General features: G+C 25.5%; 2 protein-coding genes across 2 annotated transcripts; one reads left to right on the forward strand and one right to left on the reverse strand.

Moving 5' to 3' along the window:
* Positions 1 to 5,979: 5,979 nt before the first annotated feature.
* Positions 5,980 to 12,413, reverse strand: LOC109610130 (sodium channel protein Nach-like). Its single transcript, XM_025415058.1, has 9 exons — positions 12,184 to 12,413; positions 11,387 to 11,593; positions 11,116 to 11,281; positions 9,465 to 9,613; positions 8,806 to 8,911; positions 8,137 to 8,443; positions 7,469 to 7,519; positions 7,021 to 7,216; positions 5,980 to 6,150 (listed from the first exon to the last, which is right to left on the reverse strand). Exons 1-9 carry the CDS (start codon positions 12,330 to 12,332, stop codon positions 6,033 to 6,035), a joined length of 1,449 nt encoding a protein of 482 aa, XP_025270843.1. The 5' UTR covers positions 12,333 to 12,413; the 3' UTR covers positions 5,980 to 6,032.
* A 6,579-nt stretch (positions 12,414 to 18,992) lies between these two features.
* On the forward strand, positions 18,993 to 22,897 carry LOC105248277 (caspase-8). The gene is made up of 7 exons (XM_025415065.1): positions 18,993 to 19,272; positions 19,415 to 19,995; positions 20,981 to 21,240; positions 21,324 to 21,516; positions 21,871 to 21,996; positions 22,448 to 22,588; positions 22,667 to 22,897. The coding sequence occupies exons 2-7, from the start codon at positions 19,449 to 19,451 to the stop codon at positions 22,873 to 22,875; spliced, it is 1,476 nt and encodes a 491-aa protein (XP_025270850.1). The 5' UTR covers positions 18,993 to 19,272; positions 19,415 to 19,448; the 3' UTR covers positions 22,876 to 22,897.
* The last annotated feature ends 191 nt before the right edge of the window (positions 22,898 to 23,088 follow it).

Here is a 23,088-nt window from a genome sequence, read left to right on the forward strand (position 1 = left end):
TATTAATTGTGATATATAGATAAACAAATTAGAAAGAGTATAAAGAATTCTTCTCATGGATACGTTAGCGCGTTAACTGCTGCGTTATCGAGCAAATAGCAAAAGCACACAATGCAATAATACATATGAGCGCGCGCGCGCAGCATGGCATAAAAAATTCATTTCACCTTTCGTCGATTGATGCATAATAATTTTAACCTTTACTCGCGATTTTATCCGCATATAATTAATTATTAACATTAAATTTAATATTAAAGCAACTAATGCGAACATTACACATTTTCGTTACACATTTGCGATTCTACTTTTTCACATCGTAACCGTTTACATTTTCGTTTACATTTCGTGCCAACAAAATGTTTATCCAGTGAATATGAATGATAATTGCAAGTCGATCAGAAAAGATAAAACGTTGTTAAATACTGTCATTATATACAAATCTGAAATTTATACGATATTTATATGATATAACTTATAATACATATAGGTTTATATACAACTTATTTGTCTAGGAAATCAGTCTATTTTTATTATATGCAGGGTGATCTTTCTTGCAGTTATTATCAAAACTAGTAGCTACAAAAAAAAAATATCTTTCGAATCAAAATTATTCTGTACCAAAGGAAAAATAGTTAATGTATTTTTGTTATATAACTCTCTTTGATCTTAACTTGATCATAAGTTTAGAAAAAACATACTTAATCAATATAACTTTGACCTTTACATGACCATAAATTTAGAAAAAAGCATATAATTATGTTAAAAGGAAAAATACAAATAATCTTAAAATCTCGAAAATGATTTCATTTTAATAATAGCCACGATATATATCGAAATTTATTCAGTATTAAAAATCGATTCTTTGTTTATCATGTTTAAGTCATGATGTATAATTTACAAATACATGTTAAATATTTTGACAATAAAGTTTACAAATAATAAGCAGATAAAATAAGCAGATATTTTAAAAGAATCTCATACGTATCGGAACAATTGTTACATCTTGCTGAAAAATTTAAAATTGAAGATATTTCACTTCTGTAATATAGCATTTTACAATGCGTACAATCAAATTCGATCATTCGATATTCATAAAACAACTCATCGTGGGGGATATATAACAGGATCTTTATCAATTCTCTGATTAGCCAAGGTAACGACGTTACCTTGGCATGGTCATGGAGTTTAGCAATTTATCTGCTTCCTCGAAGTTATTAATGATAGTTATTAATGATAGCTGAGTTAGACATCGCGAAACGCGGGGATGATATGGCAACAAGCGACATCTTTAAAATTTAATATCCACACGACTGAAGAATCGCTTTTAGCCATGAAATCCTGCTACTTGTAGTCTCTTGTCGAGTGTATACTTGTATCAGTATCATTGAGTCTTTGTCTTCAATATCTCTCGGAATCGAGTATTTTCGCGAGTGCGACTTTATTTCAACCGAGTTCCATAGAATAAGTGATTAGATTATAAAAAGAATTCGATATCACTTGAAGAAAACCATCAGGATTCCTAATAGCTTGAATAGTTTTAGTATTTTTCTATATTATTAGCAGGCAAAAGATACTCTCTGAACAAAAATATAATAAATTTGTTTAAAAATTATTTTAATTTTAATTTTATATAAAACTTTATTGAAAAAAATATAATAATAATCAAATAAACGATATAAAAGGACAGATTCAAGTGCATTTAGGTTGAATTGGTCACCAGTAGAGTAAATTTAATTATTAGATAATTCATCCCAATGTCAAGGTTTCAAGTAGAGAAAAATGATTATGAAAATCAATTTATTTATTATTTGTTTTGTAATATCACTATAACAGAAAATAAATCGATACATATGTAAAAGTAATTACAAGCATGAGCGTACAATTTCTATGCGATATCATGCGATTGGGTTGGCCACTTATAATTTAAAAACTATTATATTTCTTGATATTTTTATATTACGATTTTTTATTCTATTTTATCTCTAAGCACGTTATTAAAATATTACGGAGGTTGTAAGATACCCTACACATACATACATACAGGGTGTCTTAAAACTCATAATGAATCTTTCAAAGACAGATTCCTGGGATCATCTGAAGACGAATTTTCCTCAACGAAAATTTCGAGGCACTTATAATTTTTGAATTATAAGTGATTGGAAATACGGCGTTTTTCGTAAATTAAGCTTTGTAGAAATAAAATATTAACAAAACCATATTCTTCGATTAATTTTAATTACAGTTTACTTTAGTTGAGTTTTAATTTAAGGCTTAATTGCAAAGATATATGATGACAAAAATCCGGAACATGTAAAAAATGATGGCTTTCATCGACATTTTCGTTGAGGAAAAATCGTCTCCAAATGATCCCAGGAATCTGTCTTTGAAAGATTATTTATTATGAATTTTGAGACACCTTGTGTATATATATATATATATATAATTATATTTTCTATTCTTTGCCCTCTGCTTTTTTTTTTTCTTATGCAAAACATTTGATAATTATTTAGTGCTCACTAATTAAATAACATTACTCTTTGAAAAATGAATCTTTAATCCTACATTTTTTCTCTAATGCATAATGAAGAAAAAATAATAATGAATTATAAAAATTATAAATATAACTTTTATTCGTAAGGTAATTAAAATTTAAGGATTAACAATTGATTACAAAATAAAATATGATTAAATAAATATATAGAAAAAATAAAAATTGATTAAAATTTAAGGATTAACACTCGATTAAAAAATAAGAATTAACGATTACAAATTTTGTAATCAGAAGTGTTCGAATAATTTCAATAATCGATTAAATAATATATGATTACATGTATGATTAATATTTTAATCGATTATTTTAAGTTAAACGTTAAAAATATAATTAATTAATTAAATACTGTTTATAATATTTAATTGATTAAATTAAATCATGATTCTTTATATTTTAAATTTAATTCTTTAATTCAATTATTTTATTTAATAAGAAAATTAATGATCTTTTATACAATCTGTTAAAGTTTATTACACTCGTTCTGAATCATTGTTTGTACTATTATATATACACTATATATTATGTCTGAACGAATTTAATGAAAAATTTTGTCTTTCTAGAAATAAATACTAATATCCACATAAATGAAATAATATCAAGTGTCGATGTTTTCGAATAGATCTTGAAAGAGATGAGTTCCAACATGGATTGCTCCGTCTTAATCGAACGTTCTCACTCGATGTGACATCCATGAAGACGAGACTCCTTCGATTGAGTATACCTCAATGATAAAACCTCCTTTGCGTGGATTAGTTCGCTCAATTAGGAAATATACTCAGGGGCCCCCATAAAGTCTCTCAGCGTGCAAACTCCTATATATATGTACCATTGCTATATAACACTCTGGCCTTCTTTCTATGTATCTTCCTTTTTTCCCTTATCGAACTGCGAATTAGAGCACATGCCGATAGATAACGTTTGATGATACTTTATATGGCGAAAATTTATGGCACTTACAAGTTATACGAATTTTAACTCTTTGTTCGTAATAATATTCATATATATATGCAGTGAAAGCATGAATTGAATACAATATTTTGTAACATTCATTTATTATATCAAGAAATTTTATTTTTATTTTTACCATTTAAATAGAAATAGAATTACTATCGAACAACGAGACTGTAGTAAATCATTGTCGTAAGATAATAATCTATCCATTATTTAGTCATTATCTATACAAAGTCTATCTATCTGTCGTAGTCTATTCCGGGTCATTATAGTACGAGGAGAATATTTTATTTCATATTAGTTTACAGAAAGTATATTTACGATGTTTGTGATAAGTATAATTTCGGATAAAAGATTTTCGAAGGATCGCATGAGTATTTTGCTCAGTACTAAGGCATATCCTGGTAGTTAATTCTCTTGAATATGGCTATATCCGCCGCATCGCTCTCTAAAGTTCCCCTAATACCTTACGAAAACTTTGCTAGGAACTGAGAATTCGGGATATGGCATGGACGGATCTTGGTGCCGATCTTTTAATCATAACTCGCGGAGATACACTTAAAGAGATAAATTTATTTTATTGTTTTCACAATGATATGGCGGCATCGAATCTTTGCGAAGAATATAAAAAGACAGTGAAAAAGGTGTATTCAAGATATATAATAGTAATTGTTTTCTCCAAATTTTGACTCTTCTTAAAATCAATATAGTGAATCTATATTGTATATAAAAAATGATGATCACATAAATGATTCTTAATACATAATGATTCGTATATGAATCTCAAAATGCGCATTATGTAAGAAAATTAATTTCAATAATTTTTTTTATTTTATTTTCATACCATTTCATAAATATTTATATAAGCCGTCGTCTTCTATTTCTATGCGCAAAAATATTTTTAAGAATTTAAAAATTGTTTACAGATTAAAATACATTTAAATATGTTTTCTGAAAAATAAAATTAAATAAATTCTTGGCACAAAGTTTTTTTTTCATAATATGCGAAATTTGATTCAGTTTGTATTTAATATAAAATATTTGTATACATAATTTTTCTATATGATTATTGTTAAATCTAGTGAAATTATTTAAAAATATGTTTATAGAACAATATTATTTTACTTTGATAGGGTTTATTAGCATAATTTTATTCTAAAAAAAAGAAAAAGAGAGAGAAATATAATATACTATAATAAATAAGATATCTTAATTTGTACATTAATTACAATTGTTTGATTTTATTTTTGTTTTTTTATTTTTATTAAATTTATTTAAAGGATATGGACTATAATTGTCAGACGTCACGTGTAATACTGTCGCGTGATCGGTTGCCTATCTTACAGGCGGTCTAAACAAGAACACATATAGCTCCTTAATTAAGGAAATGTTGCGGAGTTTGGTCGATTATTTCAAAAATAATCAACCATGATTAGACAATTTGCCTACGACTTATGACTTGCGACGTTACGATACGACCAATGTAGATTCGGCTTATGATCATCTTAAGCTCTTTTTCCACCGATCAATAGATGCATTGTAGCTATTTGATTGGTTGAATGACTTCTTTAGTGCGTTCGAAAATATGTTTAGTGTTAGGAAGTATAAATAATCGTTTGACAACTGATGATTTATCTGATTCTTCTATTATGGAATCGGAAGATATTCGTCAGTTTAGAAAATTTTTAATATTTATGTCAACAATACAAGGTTTTGTATCAGTACGTCACAAATATAAAGATAAATAATGACACTTGAAATATATTTTGCATAATTGAGTTATAATATTTGTAATAATCTATTATTTATTTTATTCAGGTTCATAGTTTATACAGGAAATTTGTAAAATTCTCAAAACTTATGGGACTCATTTACCCTTCCTGAATGCGTTAGAAAAATAATAGCATCTATGCAAAAGAAAAATGGAGAAATAGAAGGGGTTCAAATTGTACAATTGCCAGAAATACGTATTCATCATTTAGATGCAGACTTTCAATTGAGAAATATAATTACTCCTGCACTTTAAGTAATAATTATACGTTTTAAATATTTTTTTGCTATAAATACATATGTAAATAAATAATTTATGTTAATAATATAATTTAAAGATTTAAATGAGGATTTTATTTATGAATCAAGAAAAAAGTTTTTTAGGATAATGTTAATAATAAGAATTTTATAATATTTTTAACATATTTGTACATATAAGATTATGTATTAAACTTTATTTTCACGTATGACATAATAGATATTAATATTATTATTACTAATTGTCCATATGATAATTATTTCTAAATATTATAATTATTTTTATGTTATTAGTTTATGAGTATATATTATTGTACATTACTGTCTTCTGTTGAATTGAAATATGCCTCAATTATTACGCGTATTATAAAGAAATATAGAAACTCAAAGATTGACATGAGACTGAAACCAGCAAGTAATCCGAGTAATCCACCGAATGATGCTAAAAATATTACTATATATTACTATCTGTATATGTATTTTTTTTAACCTGAATGTTTATTTATATCTTACCGAAGATATTACGCCAACTATAATTAACTGATCGTCGATACTGAATGGCAACTAAATCGTTGAAGAATACATGTACTATAGTGTGATTGAGTAAGCTAGTGCCGTTACTGCAAAAATATAATAATAGTATTAGTACTTACATGAACATATTTAAATCTATATTAACTATTTTCAGATTAATGTTAATTCTCACGTGCATAGATTTTAAGAATGTTTTAAAAATATTGTATATTTTGCGCAATTACTATATATAGCCACTTGCGTACATTTTATATATATATATATATATATATATATATATATATATATATATATATTCTAGACAGAGTTATTAGTAGAAAAAAATAATCTTTTATATCGATATTTCTATAAGAAGTACATCGTATTTGAAGGCGATAATTACGTTAGAGAATATTTTGTCCATATTGATCATCTTATAAAAATTAAGTTTTAATAATTTTAAGATGTCTTTTTAAACATCTTAAGACATTTTAATGTTCTCTGGGTAATTATTTTATTGTAACATAACATATGTCGTTATTATATCTCATTATTATCGCACTGTTATAATAATTGATTTAGAAATAAGAAAATCAAATAATAAAATAAATTGTATTTAATTCATGAAACTTGATATATTTAAATTTATATAGAGTTAATTAATAATTAATGATTAAAAAAAAATTACTTTATGAAATTGTTTGTATTTTATATGAAGATATGTTTAAAGAATATTAAAGATGTTTACAAATCATCGAATAATTATTTTAATAATTAATTATTTCTATTTATATACATTATATGTAAATAAGTAAAAAACAATATAAATAAAATATTTCATATAAGTTAGTTTATATCATTTTGTATAGGATTTTGAAATATAATTCAAAAGATTTTACTCATTCGAATAATTTCAATTAAATTATATGTGTAACTTTTAATGCTTTATACGAAATATATATATATTAATTTGTTACCGAGAGTCCTTTAAAAAACCATTATCGTTATAGTAAATAGTAGAATCGAGCGTTCCATAAGAGTTTCCCAAGGGATAATAAAATAGAGTGCAATCGGGTATGCATCCGCAAGGTCCCGTTTTCATATTCTTTATCTTTTGTAATAATCTTTTGTTGTCAGTTTCATCCACATTTGGCCATGAAGCATCGAAAAACGCTGTAAGAAACAAATATATGTAAAATAAACTACAAGATGATTCAGTTTAATTGACAAATATACAAGATGTCTAGAAACAGGGGTTATAAACGGGGAAAAGGTTTTTTTTGAAAAAAATAAGTCAAAAATGTAAAATAACATTTATAAAAATAACATTTATATGTATATGAGACTTCATTTTTTAAAATAAATTATTTCTTCAAAATTAGAGTGATTAAATATGAATGTATGTATATATATATATGCACTTACACTTATTTTTCAGTAAACATTGGACATCCCTGAGGTTACATACTCTAGTACCTGGAGTAAAACATATTTATCTTGTTTTAGAATGTATCCCCTCTCTATAATGTACAATAACTATTAAAGTGTAAAAATACATTTAACAAATATTGATTGTATAAAAAAATCATATTATGTAATATATTATATTTTATGTGTTATGTTTTTTAAAAAATATTAATATCTGTTTTAAACTTGAAGTAAAGAAACAGATACGGCTCTATTATATAAATGTGAAAAAAACGCAATTTAAATTCTTCCTGCCAGTAAGAGATAGACGCGCGGATAATAGAATACATAAATTTCAAAAAATTAATTTTCTTTAAAACTAATGCACTATTATTCATGTACCCGACCTCATATTATATTATCTATTTTAATAATAAAAGATTAAAAAACATATGAGTGAATTAACTTTCACTGTAAAAATACATAAAAAAAATAAAAACGTTTTATTTATATAAACGATTTTATTTTTTATTAATCAAAATTTTTCAATAATACATTTTATATTGAATAGAGGAAAGAGAAGAAAGAGATTACAAGTTACAAAAATTTTTCTATATATCAAAAAATAATTTTGTTCGAATTAATTTTCTATTCTTGTCTTTACACATACTTTTTCTTCTACTTACTATTTTGTGGAAAGTAATAAGGGATGCAACCGCATTTTTTTTTTAAAATGCTAGCTCGACATTCTGCAAGACAGTTGTGATATGTATATATCGCAAAAGTTAAATTTCTCTCTTTGACATTTGTATATAGTGTTTTGTTTGCTTCATCACTAAGTATACATTTTCGTGTAGAAATCGCTAAATTCTTCATATCGGAATTTGAATACATTTCCTCAGGTGTAACACTCAGGAAATGTTCACTATTTGTTCGTGCTAATTGAATTTCGGAATTAAAATCTGGATAATCGAACGAGTAGTGTATCATGACCTATAACATAAAGCATATAATAACACATTATTAAAAATTTACTTATTAAATTTATTGATTAATTAAATTTGTTTATTAAATTTATAATTGAAATTTTGAAAAATAATATGTAAAACTCAAATAAAAAGAGAATTATACAAATAGTAGATATATATATATATATATATATATATATATATATTATCTATTATTATATAAAATTAAATATTACAAATTCATAAACGTGCTTGATGAGAAATCGGTTAATTGTAATTTTTCCTCCGATTAATTATAGTCATATGATTATTGAATTGTTTTAATAGAATTTTTATTTTTAAAAATATTATTTTAAATAACTTAAAGAAAAAAATTATTTAAATTACCTTTACTCCATATGCCCCGATAATAGCAGAATAATAATCTTTGGGATCATTATCTAGTATTACAGTCATACCAGTCTCGAAACCACAGGCAGAAGATTGCTCCAATCTTTAACAAGAAAAAAATATGTTAATCAAAAAATATATGCAGTATTAATACGATGATATTATATTTAAATAGATTACATACAGAACTGGATTTTAATCTTCGTAGGTTTTATAAATTTTTATATAATATATTAAAATAGATAAACACGATGTTTTTTCAATTAATATTTTTATTCCAAATTAAATTGTAATAAAATTTTTGTGCATTATCTTTTTTCTTCCACAATTTTTTTTATGTATGTGTACGTATATGTTTGTATCTATGAAAATATACGCATCTTAAACGTATACATATTTGTATGTGTATAAAACATAAACATGACATATTTATAACTTATGACAATTATTTGAACATATTTAACATATTTAAAATTTAATGTAATTCTTGCGCATATACACACACACTCGCATCTTATAATTTCTGGAAAATATTTTAATAGCATATTCTAAAGATAAAATGAAAATTTTTAATGCTAAAGAAAGGAGATAAATTGTTTCATAAGTCTTAAATATCATGCCTATAATGTAAAATTTGATTCTATAAAAATTTATACTTCTCAGGTATTGTATCTGGATAAACATAATAATTAAAACTGCAGCATAAGCCATCCCGTGCCAAAGCTGGCTGGAAATATTTGTCACAATGATCGACTGTGCCCTTCCACTTGCATCTTCTTATTAGGGTACTGCAATTTTGTGTAATCTGGAAAGAAGTAACGATTAGTTCTTTCAAAACAGCAGTGCAGAAAGTTAAAATACAATGTATAAAGTATGTCTTAATTTATAATAATATTATAAAATCATTAATTTAATAAACTAAAGAGATAGAACATAATTTTCTTTATTCATTCGCGATATGTTCGAAAAGTTTATATTGAAACAGAAATCTCTTAATTACTACTAACGCGCCTAAATTGTAACGGAGATCGCTACTCTTAAATCGTAATTGCTCTTCCTACAAAGTAATTTCTGAAATAAATAATGTTTCTCTTAATAATATTCTTTATATATTTAAACAAGAAGGACAGTTATTGGGCAAATCTCTGCTATTTAATCAAGAATTCTTTCTAAGAACATGACAAACTTTCCACTCTTTCAAAAACTCCAGAGAATTACAATTTTTGTTATTAGACCTGAACTCACAACAAGTAAACTTTTAAAAATTGGAATAGAAAAGCTCAACATATTCTTTAATTTGCTTTTATTCTCAGGAGTCGGTGGGAAAGCTGCGAACCGTATCACACAACATTGGAGTATAAATCATATCATAAATCTTTCAGTATAAATCATATAAATCTTTCTGAAGTACGTGGGCAAAAGAGGTCTTCTAATATAAATACTCTTCAATGCAATTAAACTGTACATTAAAAATACAATTATTTATCAATTTATAGTTAATTTAACAGACGGTTTAAAATTCGGTAAATTAAAAAATTGCAGCTCCTTTTTTGAAAAACTTTGAGACTAAAATAATGTTTTTTTATATTTGCAAACGAATCCAAGATTCCAGATATGACTTCTCAGACTTTTCGGCGATTTTCATACATGAGTCTGTCTCAGATAGTTTGAGGACTTCTCAAGATTCCTCTTTTTTCTTGTTAGAGATTATGGCCATCTTGGAGGTAGTTAAAGCGGTGAAAAATTTAATTTTATCAATTCACTATTTCTTTTAGATTCTAAAGCTGTATGAGAGAGAGTCTTATGATCATTATTCCCCCAGTACATATTATTATTAAATAAAAAGAGTATTAATATTATTTAAGAAAAATATTATTAATAAAAAATAAATAAAAATTATTAATATATATATATATATATATATATGTATATATATATATATATATATATATATAAAACATACAAATTTTTCAATTTATAAATTTTATCTTTTTATTTATAATTTTTTATCTATATTTATTTTTATCTAAAAATTGATCCTAAAATGAATCTTATTATATAACAAATGTACCAAGAAAATTATGTGAAATTTACATTCAGCTTTTATTTCATATTCAGTTTATTGACTTACTTAATTAATAATTTTATGAAGTTAATTATAAATTAAGATACACATCAGTTTAGAAAATGCGATATAATAACAGTCATCATCTCATGTACATATATACATATGTACTTTATATATAAATATACTCTTTATAGATATATTATGTACATGTGTACATGAGAAATATTTTTAGTACATACCAATTGTATTACATCAAGAATGGACATACTGTTATCATCTATAATATCTTGTAGGCGAGTAAGATTTTTCTCAACGTCATATCCAAATATTCCTGGTATTAACAATTCATTCATCAATCGCATTTCTTCAATTAAAAATTTTTTCGACATATTGGATGGTGTCTTCCTGAAAAAAAATACGGTTGACACAGCAAAAGATAAAATAATTTTTGTAGCAATATTATGGATAGTAGCAAGAATCTCTAATATAAAACATATGCCAAATACTCACAAATTTTTGACGAATTCCTCGGTTAATTTGTAAGACACGCGATTAATATCGCATATTGTTATTGCCGGAAATGGATAATTCCCTATTTCATTATGCGTTGATTTGATAACTGTCAGGGTGGGATGACTAATATAATAATTCAAAGACATTTTTATTAAAATGAAAGCACAGCATAATGATGTAATTACCGTTATCGCCCAAATAATCCTATAAATAATTGTCGATAATACACGCATAATTGTGTTTATCGAAATATTAAGTTAAACACGTAAAAAAATTCGCGCATATTGCTTGTAAATCGAAATTGGTTTTCAATGATAATATTTTTAAGTTTATGTATATTTTTATAGATTTTTTAAATTAAAAGAAAATATTGTTTACATTCTCTTCTCTTTTCTCTCTCTCTCTCTTTCTTTGTAATTATTATAACGATTATTATCGAATTATTATTTATAACGAACTTTGTAACTATTATTAAAACTAAATAACAGTCTCAATTTAAAAACGGTATAAATAAGTAATGATAATTAAAATTATGATCAATAAAATAGAGAATAAAAGAGAGATAAAACACAAACACACACAAGAGGCTATATATAAATCTAAATATAAATAGATATATAAATGTAGAATAAATTAATAAATATGATAGAATAAATTATATAAATATATTAATATATAAATATATAAATGTATTAATATATAAGTATAAATATATAAATATATAAATATATAAATATAGCATAAATTAATTTAATTCTGTTTATTATAAAATGTTAAAAATAAGAAATCCATACCGCTCCGCTTTAGGATGTTGAGTTTGACTAATATATTTGTAACCGTGTAATCCGGTATTGGAGCAAAAGTCGGCGGCCTGTTTTTTCAGAATATTCCAACATCCCATTTTCGAATACTTAAGTCGATTTTGTATCCTGACTTTCCTCATATTTAATTGATTATGTATAAAGTTCCAACGAATTGCAAATATTAATTGTGATATATGGATAAACAAATTGGAAAAAGTATAAAGAATTCTTCTTATGGATACGTTAGCGCGTTAACTGCTGCGTTATCGAGTAAATAGCAAAAGCATACAATGCAAAAGTACACGCGCGCGCGCGCATAATATGGCATAAAATATTCATTCGACCTTCCGTCGATGGATGTACGATAATTTCAACTTTTCTAGTCTTGCGATTTTATCCTCATATAATTAATTATTAACATTAAATTTAATATTAAAGCACAACTAATACGAACATTACACATTTTCATGCCATTTGCGACTCTACTTTTTCACATCGTAACGTTTCCGTTTACATTTCGTGTCAACAAAATGTTTATCTAATGAACATTAATGATAATTGCGGGTTGATCAGAAAAGATAAAACATTGTTAAATACTATCATTATATACAAATATGAGATTTATACGATATTTATATAATATATAGCTTATAACATAGGTTTTATAATTTATTTGTCTAGAAAATTAGTCTTTTTTTATTATATGCAGAGTGATCTTTTTTGCAATTATTTTCAAAACTAGTAGCTACAAAAAAATATCTTTTGGATCAAAATTATTTTGTTTCAAGGGAAAAATAGTTAATGTAATTTTATTATGTAACTCTCTTCGATATTTACATGATCATAAGTTTAGAAAAAACATACTTAATCAATATAACTTTGACCTTTACATGATGACCATAAATTAAGAAAAACGCGTACGATTATGTTAAAAGAAAAAATATAAATAATTTTTAAATCTCGAAAATTATTTCATTTTAATAGCCATGATATATATCGAAATTTATTCAGTATTACAAATCGATTCTTTGTTTATCATGTTTAAGTCATGATATATAATTTACAAATACATGTTAAATATTTTGACAATATTTTAGTTTGCAAATAATAAGCTGATAAAATAAGCAGATATTTTAAAAGAATCTCATACGTATCGGAACAATTGTTACATCTTGCTGAAAAATTTAAAATTGAAGATATTTCACTTCTGTGATATAGCATTTTACAATGCGTACAATCAAATTCGATCATTCGATATTCATAAAACAACTCATCGTGAGGGATGTAACAGGATCTTTATCAACTCTCCGATTAGCTAAGGTAACGACGTTCACACACGACATGGTCATGGAGTTTAAGACTTTATCTGCTTTCTCGAAGTTATTAATGATAGTTATTAATGATAGCTGAGTTAGACATCACGAAACGCGGGGATGATATGGCGACGAGCGACATCTTTAAAGTTTAATATCCAGCGACTGAAGAATCGCTTTTATCCATGAAATCCTGCTACTTGTAGTCTCTTGTCGAGTGTATACTTGTATCAGTATCATTGAGTCTTTGTCTTCAATATCTCTCGGAATCGAGTATTTTCGCGAGTGCGACTTTATTTCAACCGAGTTCCATAGAATAAGTGATTAGATCATAAAAAGAATTCGATATCACTTGAAGAAAACCATCAGGATTCCTAATAGCTTGAATAGTTTTAGTATTTTTCTATATTATTAGCAGGCAAAAGATACTCTCTGAACAAAAATATAATAAATTTGTTTAAAAATTATTTTAATTTTAATTTTATATAAAACACTTTATTATGAAAAAAATATAATAATAATCAAATAAACGATATAAAAGGACAGATTCAAGTGCATTTAGGTTGAGTTGGTCACCAGTAGAGTAATTTTAATTATGAGATAATTCATCTCAATGTCGAGGTTTCAAGTAGAGAGAAAAATGATTATGAAAATCAATTTATTTATTATTTATTTTGTAATGATCACTATAACAGGAAATAAATCGGTACATATGTAAAAGTAATTACGAACCTGAGCGTGCAGTTTCTATGCGATATCATGCGATTGGATTGGTCACTTATAATTTAAAAACTATTATAATTCTTGATATTTTTATATTACGATTTTTTATTCTATTTTATTCTTAAGACACGTTATTAAAATATTAGGAGGTTGTAAGATACCCTATACATACATATATATGAGGGTAGTTCGAAAAGTTCTCGGCCTAATATAGAAATGTCGCTAAGAATATCAAATGGCTATGATTTTTCTCAAGTTTAATCCCTCAGAGGGCGTACCGCACAGTTTCAGACAGATTCGTTCGCTAGTTTGTTTACTGTGCTCGAGTAAAACAGACAAGATTTGATACTTCTCCAAAAATGGATAAAATTGAATATCGCGCAGTCATAAAATATTTCGTTTTAAAAGGATTAACGGCAACAGAAATAAAAAACGAGCTGGATTCCACTTTGGGAGACTCTTCTCCATCATTTTCAACAGTGAAGAAATGGGCTGCTGAATTTAAACGTGGCCGTTCATCCATCTTTGACGATGAACGTTCGGGTCGCCCGAAAACCGCCACGAATGAGGAAATCATTCAAAAAATCCACGATAGCGTGTTAAATGATCGACGAGTAAAAGTGCGTGAGCTTTCTAACATTGCAAACATCTCAATAGATCGTGTTCACAATATCTTACATGAACATTTGCATATGAGAAAGCTCTCAGCGCGATGGGTGCCGCGTTTGTTAACGGTCGATCAGAAACGCATTCGAACGAACATTTCTCAAGAGTGCTTGGACTCCATGAATTGCGTTTCGAATTGTTACCACACGCACCGTACTCGCCAGATTTAGCTCCCAGTGACTTCTTTTTGTTTCCGAATATGAAAAAATGGCTTGCTGGAAAAAAATTCACGTCAAATGCGGAGGTCATCGCTGAGACGGATGCTTATTTTGGAGGCTTAAGCAAATCGTATTATACTGAGGGTATAAAAAAATTAGAACATCGTTGGTCTAAATGTATTGAGTTGAAAGGGGACTATGTTGAAAAATAAAAAAGATTTTTGCTGGAAATCATGTGTTTTCTTTGCCAGGCCGAGAACTTTTCGAACTACCCTCGTATATACAGGGTGTCTCAAAACTCATAATGAATCTTTCAAAGACATATTCCTGGGATCATCTGAAGACGATTTTTCCTCAACGAAAATGTCGAGGCACTTATAATTTTTGAATTATAAGTGATTGGAAATAAGGGGTTTTTTGTAAATTAAGTTCTTTGTAGAAATAAAATATTAACAAAACCACATTCTCCGATTAATTTTAAATAGAGTTTACTTTAGTTGAGTTTTAATTTAAGGCTTAATTGCAAAGATATATGATGACAAAAATCCGGAACATGTAAAAAATAATGGCTTTCATTGACATTTTCGCTGAGGAAAAATCTTATCCAAATGATCCCAGGAATCTGTTTTTGAAAGATTATTTATTATGAATTTTGAGACACCTTGTGCATATATATATATATATATATATATATATATATATATATATATATTATTATATTCTCTATATATATTATTATATTCTCTATTCTCTGTCCTCTGCTTTTCTTTCTCTTTTCTTATGCAAAATGTTTGATAATTATTTAGTGCTTACTAATTAATTAACATTACTCTTTGAAAAATGAATCTTTAATCCTGCATTTTTTCTCTAATGCATAATGAAGAAAAAATAATAATGAATTATAAAAATTATAAATATAACTTTTACTCGTAAGGTAATTAAAATTTAAGGATTAACAATTGATTAAAAAATAAAATATGATTAAATAAATATATAGAAAAAATAAAAATTGATTAAAATTTAAGGATAAACACTCGATTAAAAAATAAGAATTAACGATTACAAATTTTGTAATCAGAAGTGTTCGAATAATTTCAATAATCGATTAAATAATATATGATTACATGTATGATTAATATTTTAATCGATTATCTTAAGTTAAACGTCAAAAATATAATTAATTAATTAAATACTGTTTATAATATTTAATTGATTAAATTAAATCATGATTCTTTATATTATAAATTTTTAATTTAATTCTTTGATTCAATTATTTTATTTAATAAGAAAATTAATGATCTTTTATACAATCTGTTAAAGTTTATTACACTCGTTCTGAATCATTGTTTGTACTATTATATATACACTATATATTATGTCTGAACGAATTTAATGCAAAATTTTGTCTTTCTAGAAATAAATACTAATATCCACATAAATGAAATAATATCAAGTGTCGATGTTTTCGAATAGGTCTTGAAAGAGATGCGTTCCAACATGGATTGCTCCGTCTTAATCGAACGTTCTCACTCGATGTGACATCCATGAAGACGAGACCCCTTCGATTGAGTATACCTCAACGATAAAACCTCCTTTGCGTGGATTAGTTCGCTCAATCAGGAAATATACTCAGGGGGCCCTCATAAAGTCTCTCAGCGTGCAAACTCCTATATATATATATATATATATATATATATATATATATATATATATATATATATATATGTATATATATATATGTGTATGTATATATATATATATATATATATATATATATATATATATACACCATTCTGTCCTTCTTTCTATGTATCTTCCTTTTTTCCCTTATCGAACTGCGCAATTAGAGCACATGCCGATAGATAACGTTTGATGATATGGCGAAAATTTATGGCACTTACAAGTTATACGAATTTTAACTCTTTGTTCGTAATAATATTCACATATATATGCAGTGAAAGCATGAATTAAATACAATATTTTGTAACATTCTTTCATTATAATTAAGAAATTTTACTTTTTATTTTTACCATTTAAATAGAAATAGAATTAATATCGCGAACAACGAGACTGTAGTAAATCATTGTCGTAAGATAATAATCTATCCATTGTTTTCTCAAAATTTTGACTTTTCTTAAAATCAATATAGTGAATCTATATTGTGTAAAACATGATGATCACATAAATGATTCTTAATACATGATGATTCGTATATGAATCTCAAAATGCGCATTATGTAAGAAAATTAATTTCAATAATTTCTTTTATTTTATTTTTATATAATTTCATAAATATTTATATAAACCGTCGTCTTCTATTTCTATGCGCGAAAATATTTTTAAGAATTTAAAAGTTGTTTACAGATTAAAATTCATTTAAAGATGTTTTCTGAAAAATAAAATTAAATAAATTCTTGACACAAAGTTTTTTTTTCATAATATGCGAAATTTGATTCAGTTTGTATTTAATATAAAATATTTGTATACATAATTTTTCTATATGATTATTGTTAAATCTAGTGAAATTATTTAAAAATATGTTTATAGAACAATATTATTTTACTTTGATAGGGTTTATTAGCATAATTTTTTTCTAAAAAAAAGAAAAAGAGAGAGAAATATAATATACTATAATAAATAAGATATCTTAATTTGTATATTAATTATAATCGTTTGATTTTGTTTTTTTTTTATTTTTATTAATTTTATTTAAAGGATATGGACTAGAATTGTCAGACGTCACGTGTAACACTGTCGCATGATCGGTTGCCTATCTTACAGGCGGTCCAAACAAGGACACATATAGCTCCTTAGTTAAGGAAATGTTGCGGAGTTTGGTCGATTATTTCAAAAATAATCAACCATGATTGGACAATTTGCCTATGACTTATGACTTGCGACGTTACGATACGACCAATGTAGATCTGGCTTTAAGTCATCTTAAGCTCTTTTTCCACCGATCAATAGATGCATTGTAGCTATTTGATTGGTTGAATGAGTTCTTAAGATGATCTTAAATATGAAACCGGATTATGAATATCGGCCATCGAAATTTGCTTCGGTAAAACCAGACGATATCTGATAGTCCACGGGATCCGATAGCCCCAATTGGCCAATTCAAAATAGGCCTCTCTGATTGGTTAATCATTGATGGTTACCCTAGGCACAGTCGATATGATTGGTAGTGGGCAATCGGGTTCGTGGGCAAACGGGACCCTTCCGGTAATATCTATCTCAAAAAACATTGTCTATTAGCGTTTTCGACTGTTCGGGTTTAATCGTTCCGGGATAGTTTACTCTAGTTTACTAGACGTTATTGACCAATGGCAGCCATTCTTCTGAAAAATGTAACCATATATTCTTCAGAAGATTGACTGTGATTGGTCAATAACGTCTAGTAAACTATTCCGGAGTGATTGAACCCGAGCAGTCGAAAACGCTATAAAAATATTTCACGATATCATTCAAGAAAAAAATTTATAAATGATTTAACAATAATTTACCATGATTATCTTCTTATAAAAAGAAAATTACTGTTAATAATAATATTGTGCCACGTGCATCAATAACCGATGTTAATTAAAGCAAATGACTGCATTCAGTAGGAAAAGCTGCTTTGCAACTGTATAAAATTCGTGAATCTGATTGGTGTATTCTCTTAGATTCAGTCAAAATTAAGAGTATACACCAATCAGACTCATGAATTTTACACAGTTAGCAAAGTAGCTTTTCCTGCGGATGACACCCGATTGACCACATCGCTAATTGGTCGATTCAAAATAGGACTCTCTAATTGGTCAATCGTTACTAGTTACCCTAGGTACAGGTCGATATAATTGGCTGTGGTCAATCGCAACGTGGTCAAATGAGGCACTCTCTTTTCCTGCTAAACGCAGCCAATGTTTTTAGTAAACAATAGTATTACGGCTGCGGTCGGGAAGACTCTTTGAATGCTTTGAAACATCATTCTATCTTTATTCTCATGGAATGTAGAACAAAGATAGAATTATGTTTCAAAGCATCCAGAGCGTCTTCCCGACCGCAGCCTAAGTTGAAATGACACAAGAATGTCCCAACTCTATCTGTATTCTTTTCTCTTATTTGTATCTTCTCCTTTCCTCCAACAAAGGAATTACTCATTTTCTAGTATATGTAAAGAATTAAAGATATAAAAGAAAGAAAAATAATAATATTTTGTGAAAAGATATTGTTTTATTCTTTGTAAGTATACTTTCATGATTTAAAATAAATTATTATGTGTAATTATTACGTTTTTAAAAAATATACTATACCTAATATATATTATACTTTATTACAGAAAGCATAATAAAACTGTTAATAAGTTTGCTAATTTGTATTTTAGGTGAACAATTATATTATAATAAGATATACAATTCATGATGTCATTGTTGGTGGATGCAATTGCCCATAGTCCAGCAAAGGCAGTTATAAACATAAATATTTTAAGACAAATAGAAAAAGATCTTGATATAGATGAGAAGATCTCTGTATTATTTTTGATAATAGAAGATTATGCAAATGCATTTAGAGATATTTTTGATCTTTTTCAAAAAGAACAAAAGACAGAAAATTCATACATAATTGTAGATTATGTAAAAAAGTATCCGGAAAATTGGGAAGATAAAATTTTAGAAGCATTATGTATTCTAAATAATCGAGAAGTAATAAGAAAATTAAGAACATCTTTCGAAGAGTTAGATAAACACTACGTTCCAAACTGCAACTCATATTCAAAAAATATAAACATAGTTGCAAAATGTTTATATAAACTATGTGAATCTTTGAATGAAAATGAGCAAAAACAGTTATTAAGCTATATAAAATCTGATAACTCTAATTATGAATTATTATTAGATAATATAGATTATCTTGAATTGCATATGCTTTATTGGATGCAAATTACGTATATTACAATTTCAAAAAGTACATATTTAATTTATTATATAATTTTTGAAACAGTTTTATGTAACAGTTTCTGTGACAGTTTTTTTCATACAAATTAATTGAAAACATGTCACAAAAGATAGAAATTTTGTAGATATGATATCGATAAAAATATTTCAGTTTGTATATATTTCAAAATATATACACGTGACAATTCAAAAATCAAATTATTTTGAATCCAAGAGAGATTTATTACTTTTATTAACTTAGAAAAAATACAATAAAAATACAATATATAAAATATAAAACAATTTAATAATCAAATTTTACATTAAACAAAATAAAAATAATTGCAAAATTTAATTATCAAACTGTTTACACAATTTTTGTACTTTAGACTAACAAAATTGATAAACTTCTTGTATTCGAAATATAATTTGATTTTTAAATAATTTTTCTTATATTTGTCTTCAAATAACAGCAGAGTAGTTTCAAGAATTTTCTAATTGGCAATTTATTTTTATGATACTCAATTGATTCTTATATACAAAGCTATAAATAAAGCTATAGATAAAACATAAATGTAAATCAGTAAAAGTTTAGACCACATAACTACAAATACTCTTATTTCTATTTATTCATATAATTTCAATATATACAGTTCTGCATGTTATCATATCATCATTGTATATTATGCAAAAGATTTTTATGCAAAAAATTTAAATATATAATATATGAATATATGAATATATATAAATATATGATAATATATATATATATATATATATATATATATATATAATATATATAATAATATATGAATATATAAATATATGAATATATAATATATGAATATTTGGAAATATTACATATACAACAAAAGAAAAGATAATTTTTACACTTAAAGAGCAATATTTTATATAGAACTAGACTAATATTAAGTTTAATAGATTAATGTATGAGCATTATAACTAGTTATATAATTTTTATTGTCATGAATTTTTATAATACAGTTCTATTTTAGATGAGAAGCATAATATGGAAAAATTATTAAAACATTTGAAGAAATTTGAAGATTTAAAAATAATTTCTATGGATTTGGAGAAATTTGAAAATCGATCGAATGTTGTTGATACTTGTGGGAATGTTGGAACAAATGATAAAAACTGTCTCCATCCAATTTCTCCAAGAGAACCATTTTTTACAGAAAAAAATAACAATAAAATGCAATTTATTAATAATGGACTCTGTATTATTATAAATCAGATGTATTTTGAAAAAGAGGTATTATATTATTTATCATATTATTTATAATGTTTAATCTAAAAGAAATTATTTAATTCTGTATTTTTTCTTTTTCCTTTTAGTATAAGACACGATTTGGAACTAATACAGACCGTAATAATTTATCTGATACATTTAAATCTTTTGGATTCAAAATCAAGATATTTGAAAATTTAAAGAAAAAAGAAATGTTAGAAAAAATAAAAAATATTTCAAAAGACTATGGAAATAAGTATGATTGTTTATTTCTATGCATTTTAAGTCATGGATATAAAGGTAAGAATAATAATTATTTTCTTTCCATATGTAGAGTATCATCCATTTGCTTCATGGCAAGTATTCAATATAGCAATTTTTTTTAAAGAAAGTTGTCTACATCTGAAAATACATAAAATATTATATATGTATCTTATAAAATAAGATAAAATAGTAATGAGAGTAATATATATATATATACCGATACAGCACAGAATATTGCAGCAATATTATTAATATTGTTGTAACATTGCAATATTGCTGCAATTTTCTGTGCTATATAGGTATATATTAAGTACGTTTATATATTCGTACTCATCTATTGACAACAACTAGTTAAATGGTTGAGTGATAAATTATGAATTTACATTACAGGAGGTGTAATTGCATCAGATGAAAAAGAAGTTTCATTGGAAGCAATTGAAAAAGCTGTTTGTTGTATAGAATTGAAAGATGTTATAAAAATTATTATTATTCAAGCTTGTCAAGGAAAGACACGTGGTAAGAAAACAAAATTAAACAAAATTGTAATAAAAAAAATTATATTTAATAAAAATTTAATATTGTACATAATAAAAAGTTGTAAAGTTTTTGTATGTTGATAAGAATATTATAATTTTGTAAGATGAGGAAAACTATTTGTTGCATATAAGTTGTAGTATATTTAAATTTTTCAAATCTTTCCATTAATGTTTTTTCTCTTTATGTATGTATGTGTCTGTATATGTATGTATGTATGTATGTATGTATGTATGTATGTATATATATATATATATATATATATATATATAGTATATATAGTATAGTATATAATAATATATATATATATTTATAGTATAGTATATATAATTTAGTATATAATTATATATATATATATATATATATATATATATATATATAATTTTATTATATAAGTATATTTAAAATTACAAAGAGCAGATTTTGTTTCCAGGAAGTATAAATAATTGTTTGACTACTGATGGTTTATCTGATTTTTCTATTATGGAATTAGAAGATATTCGTCAGTTTAGAAAATTTTTAATATTTATGTCAACAATACAAGGTTTTGTATCAGTACGTCACGAAGATGAAGGTAAATAATGACACTTGAAATATATTTTGCATAATTGAGTTTTAATATTTGTAATAATCTATTATTTGTTTTATTCAGGTTCATGGTTTATACAGGAAATTTGTAAAATTCTCAAAACTTATGGAAATCATTTACCTTTCATTGAATGCGTTAGAAAAATAATAGCATCTATGCAAGAGAAAAATGGAGAAATAGAAGGGGTTCAAATTGTACAATTGCCAGAAATACGTATTGATCGTTTAGATGCAGACTTTCAATTGAGAAACATAATTACTCCTGCACTTTAAGTAATAATTATACGTTTTAAATATTTTTTTTGCTATAAATACATATGTAAATAAATAATTTATGTTAATAATATAATTTAAAGATTTAAATGAGGATTTTATTTATAAATCAAGAAAAAAGTTTTTTAGGATAATATTAATAATAAGAATTTTTATAATATTTATAACATATTTGTACATATAAGATTATGTATTAAACTTTATTTTCACGTG

Source organism: Camponotus floridanus, unplaced genomic scaffold (assembly GCF_003227725.1).
Source record: "Camponotus floridanus strain SB8 unplaced genomic scaffold, Cflo_v7.5 scaffold96, whole genome shotgun sequence".
In the NCBI taxonomy this organism is placed as follows: Eukaryota; Metazoa; Arthropoda; class Insecta; order Hymenoptera; family Formicidae; genus Camponotus; species Camponotus floridanus.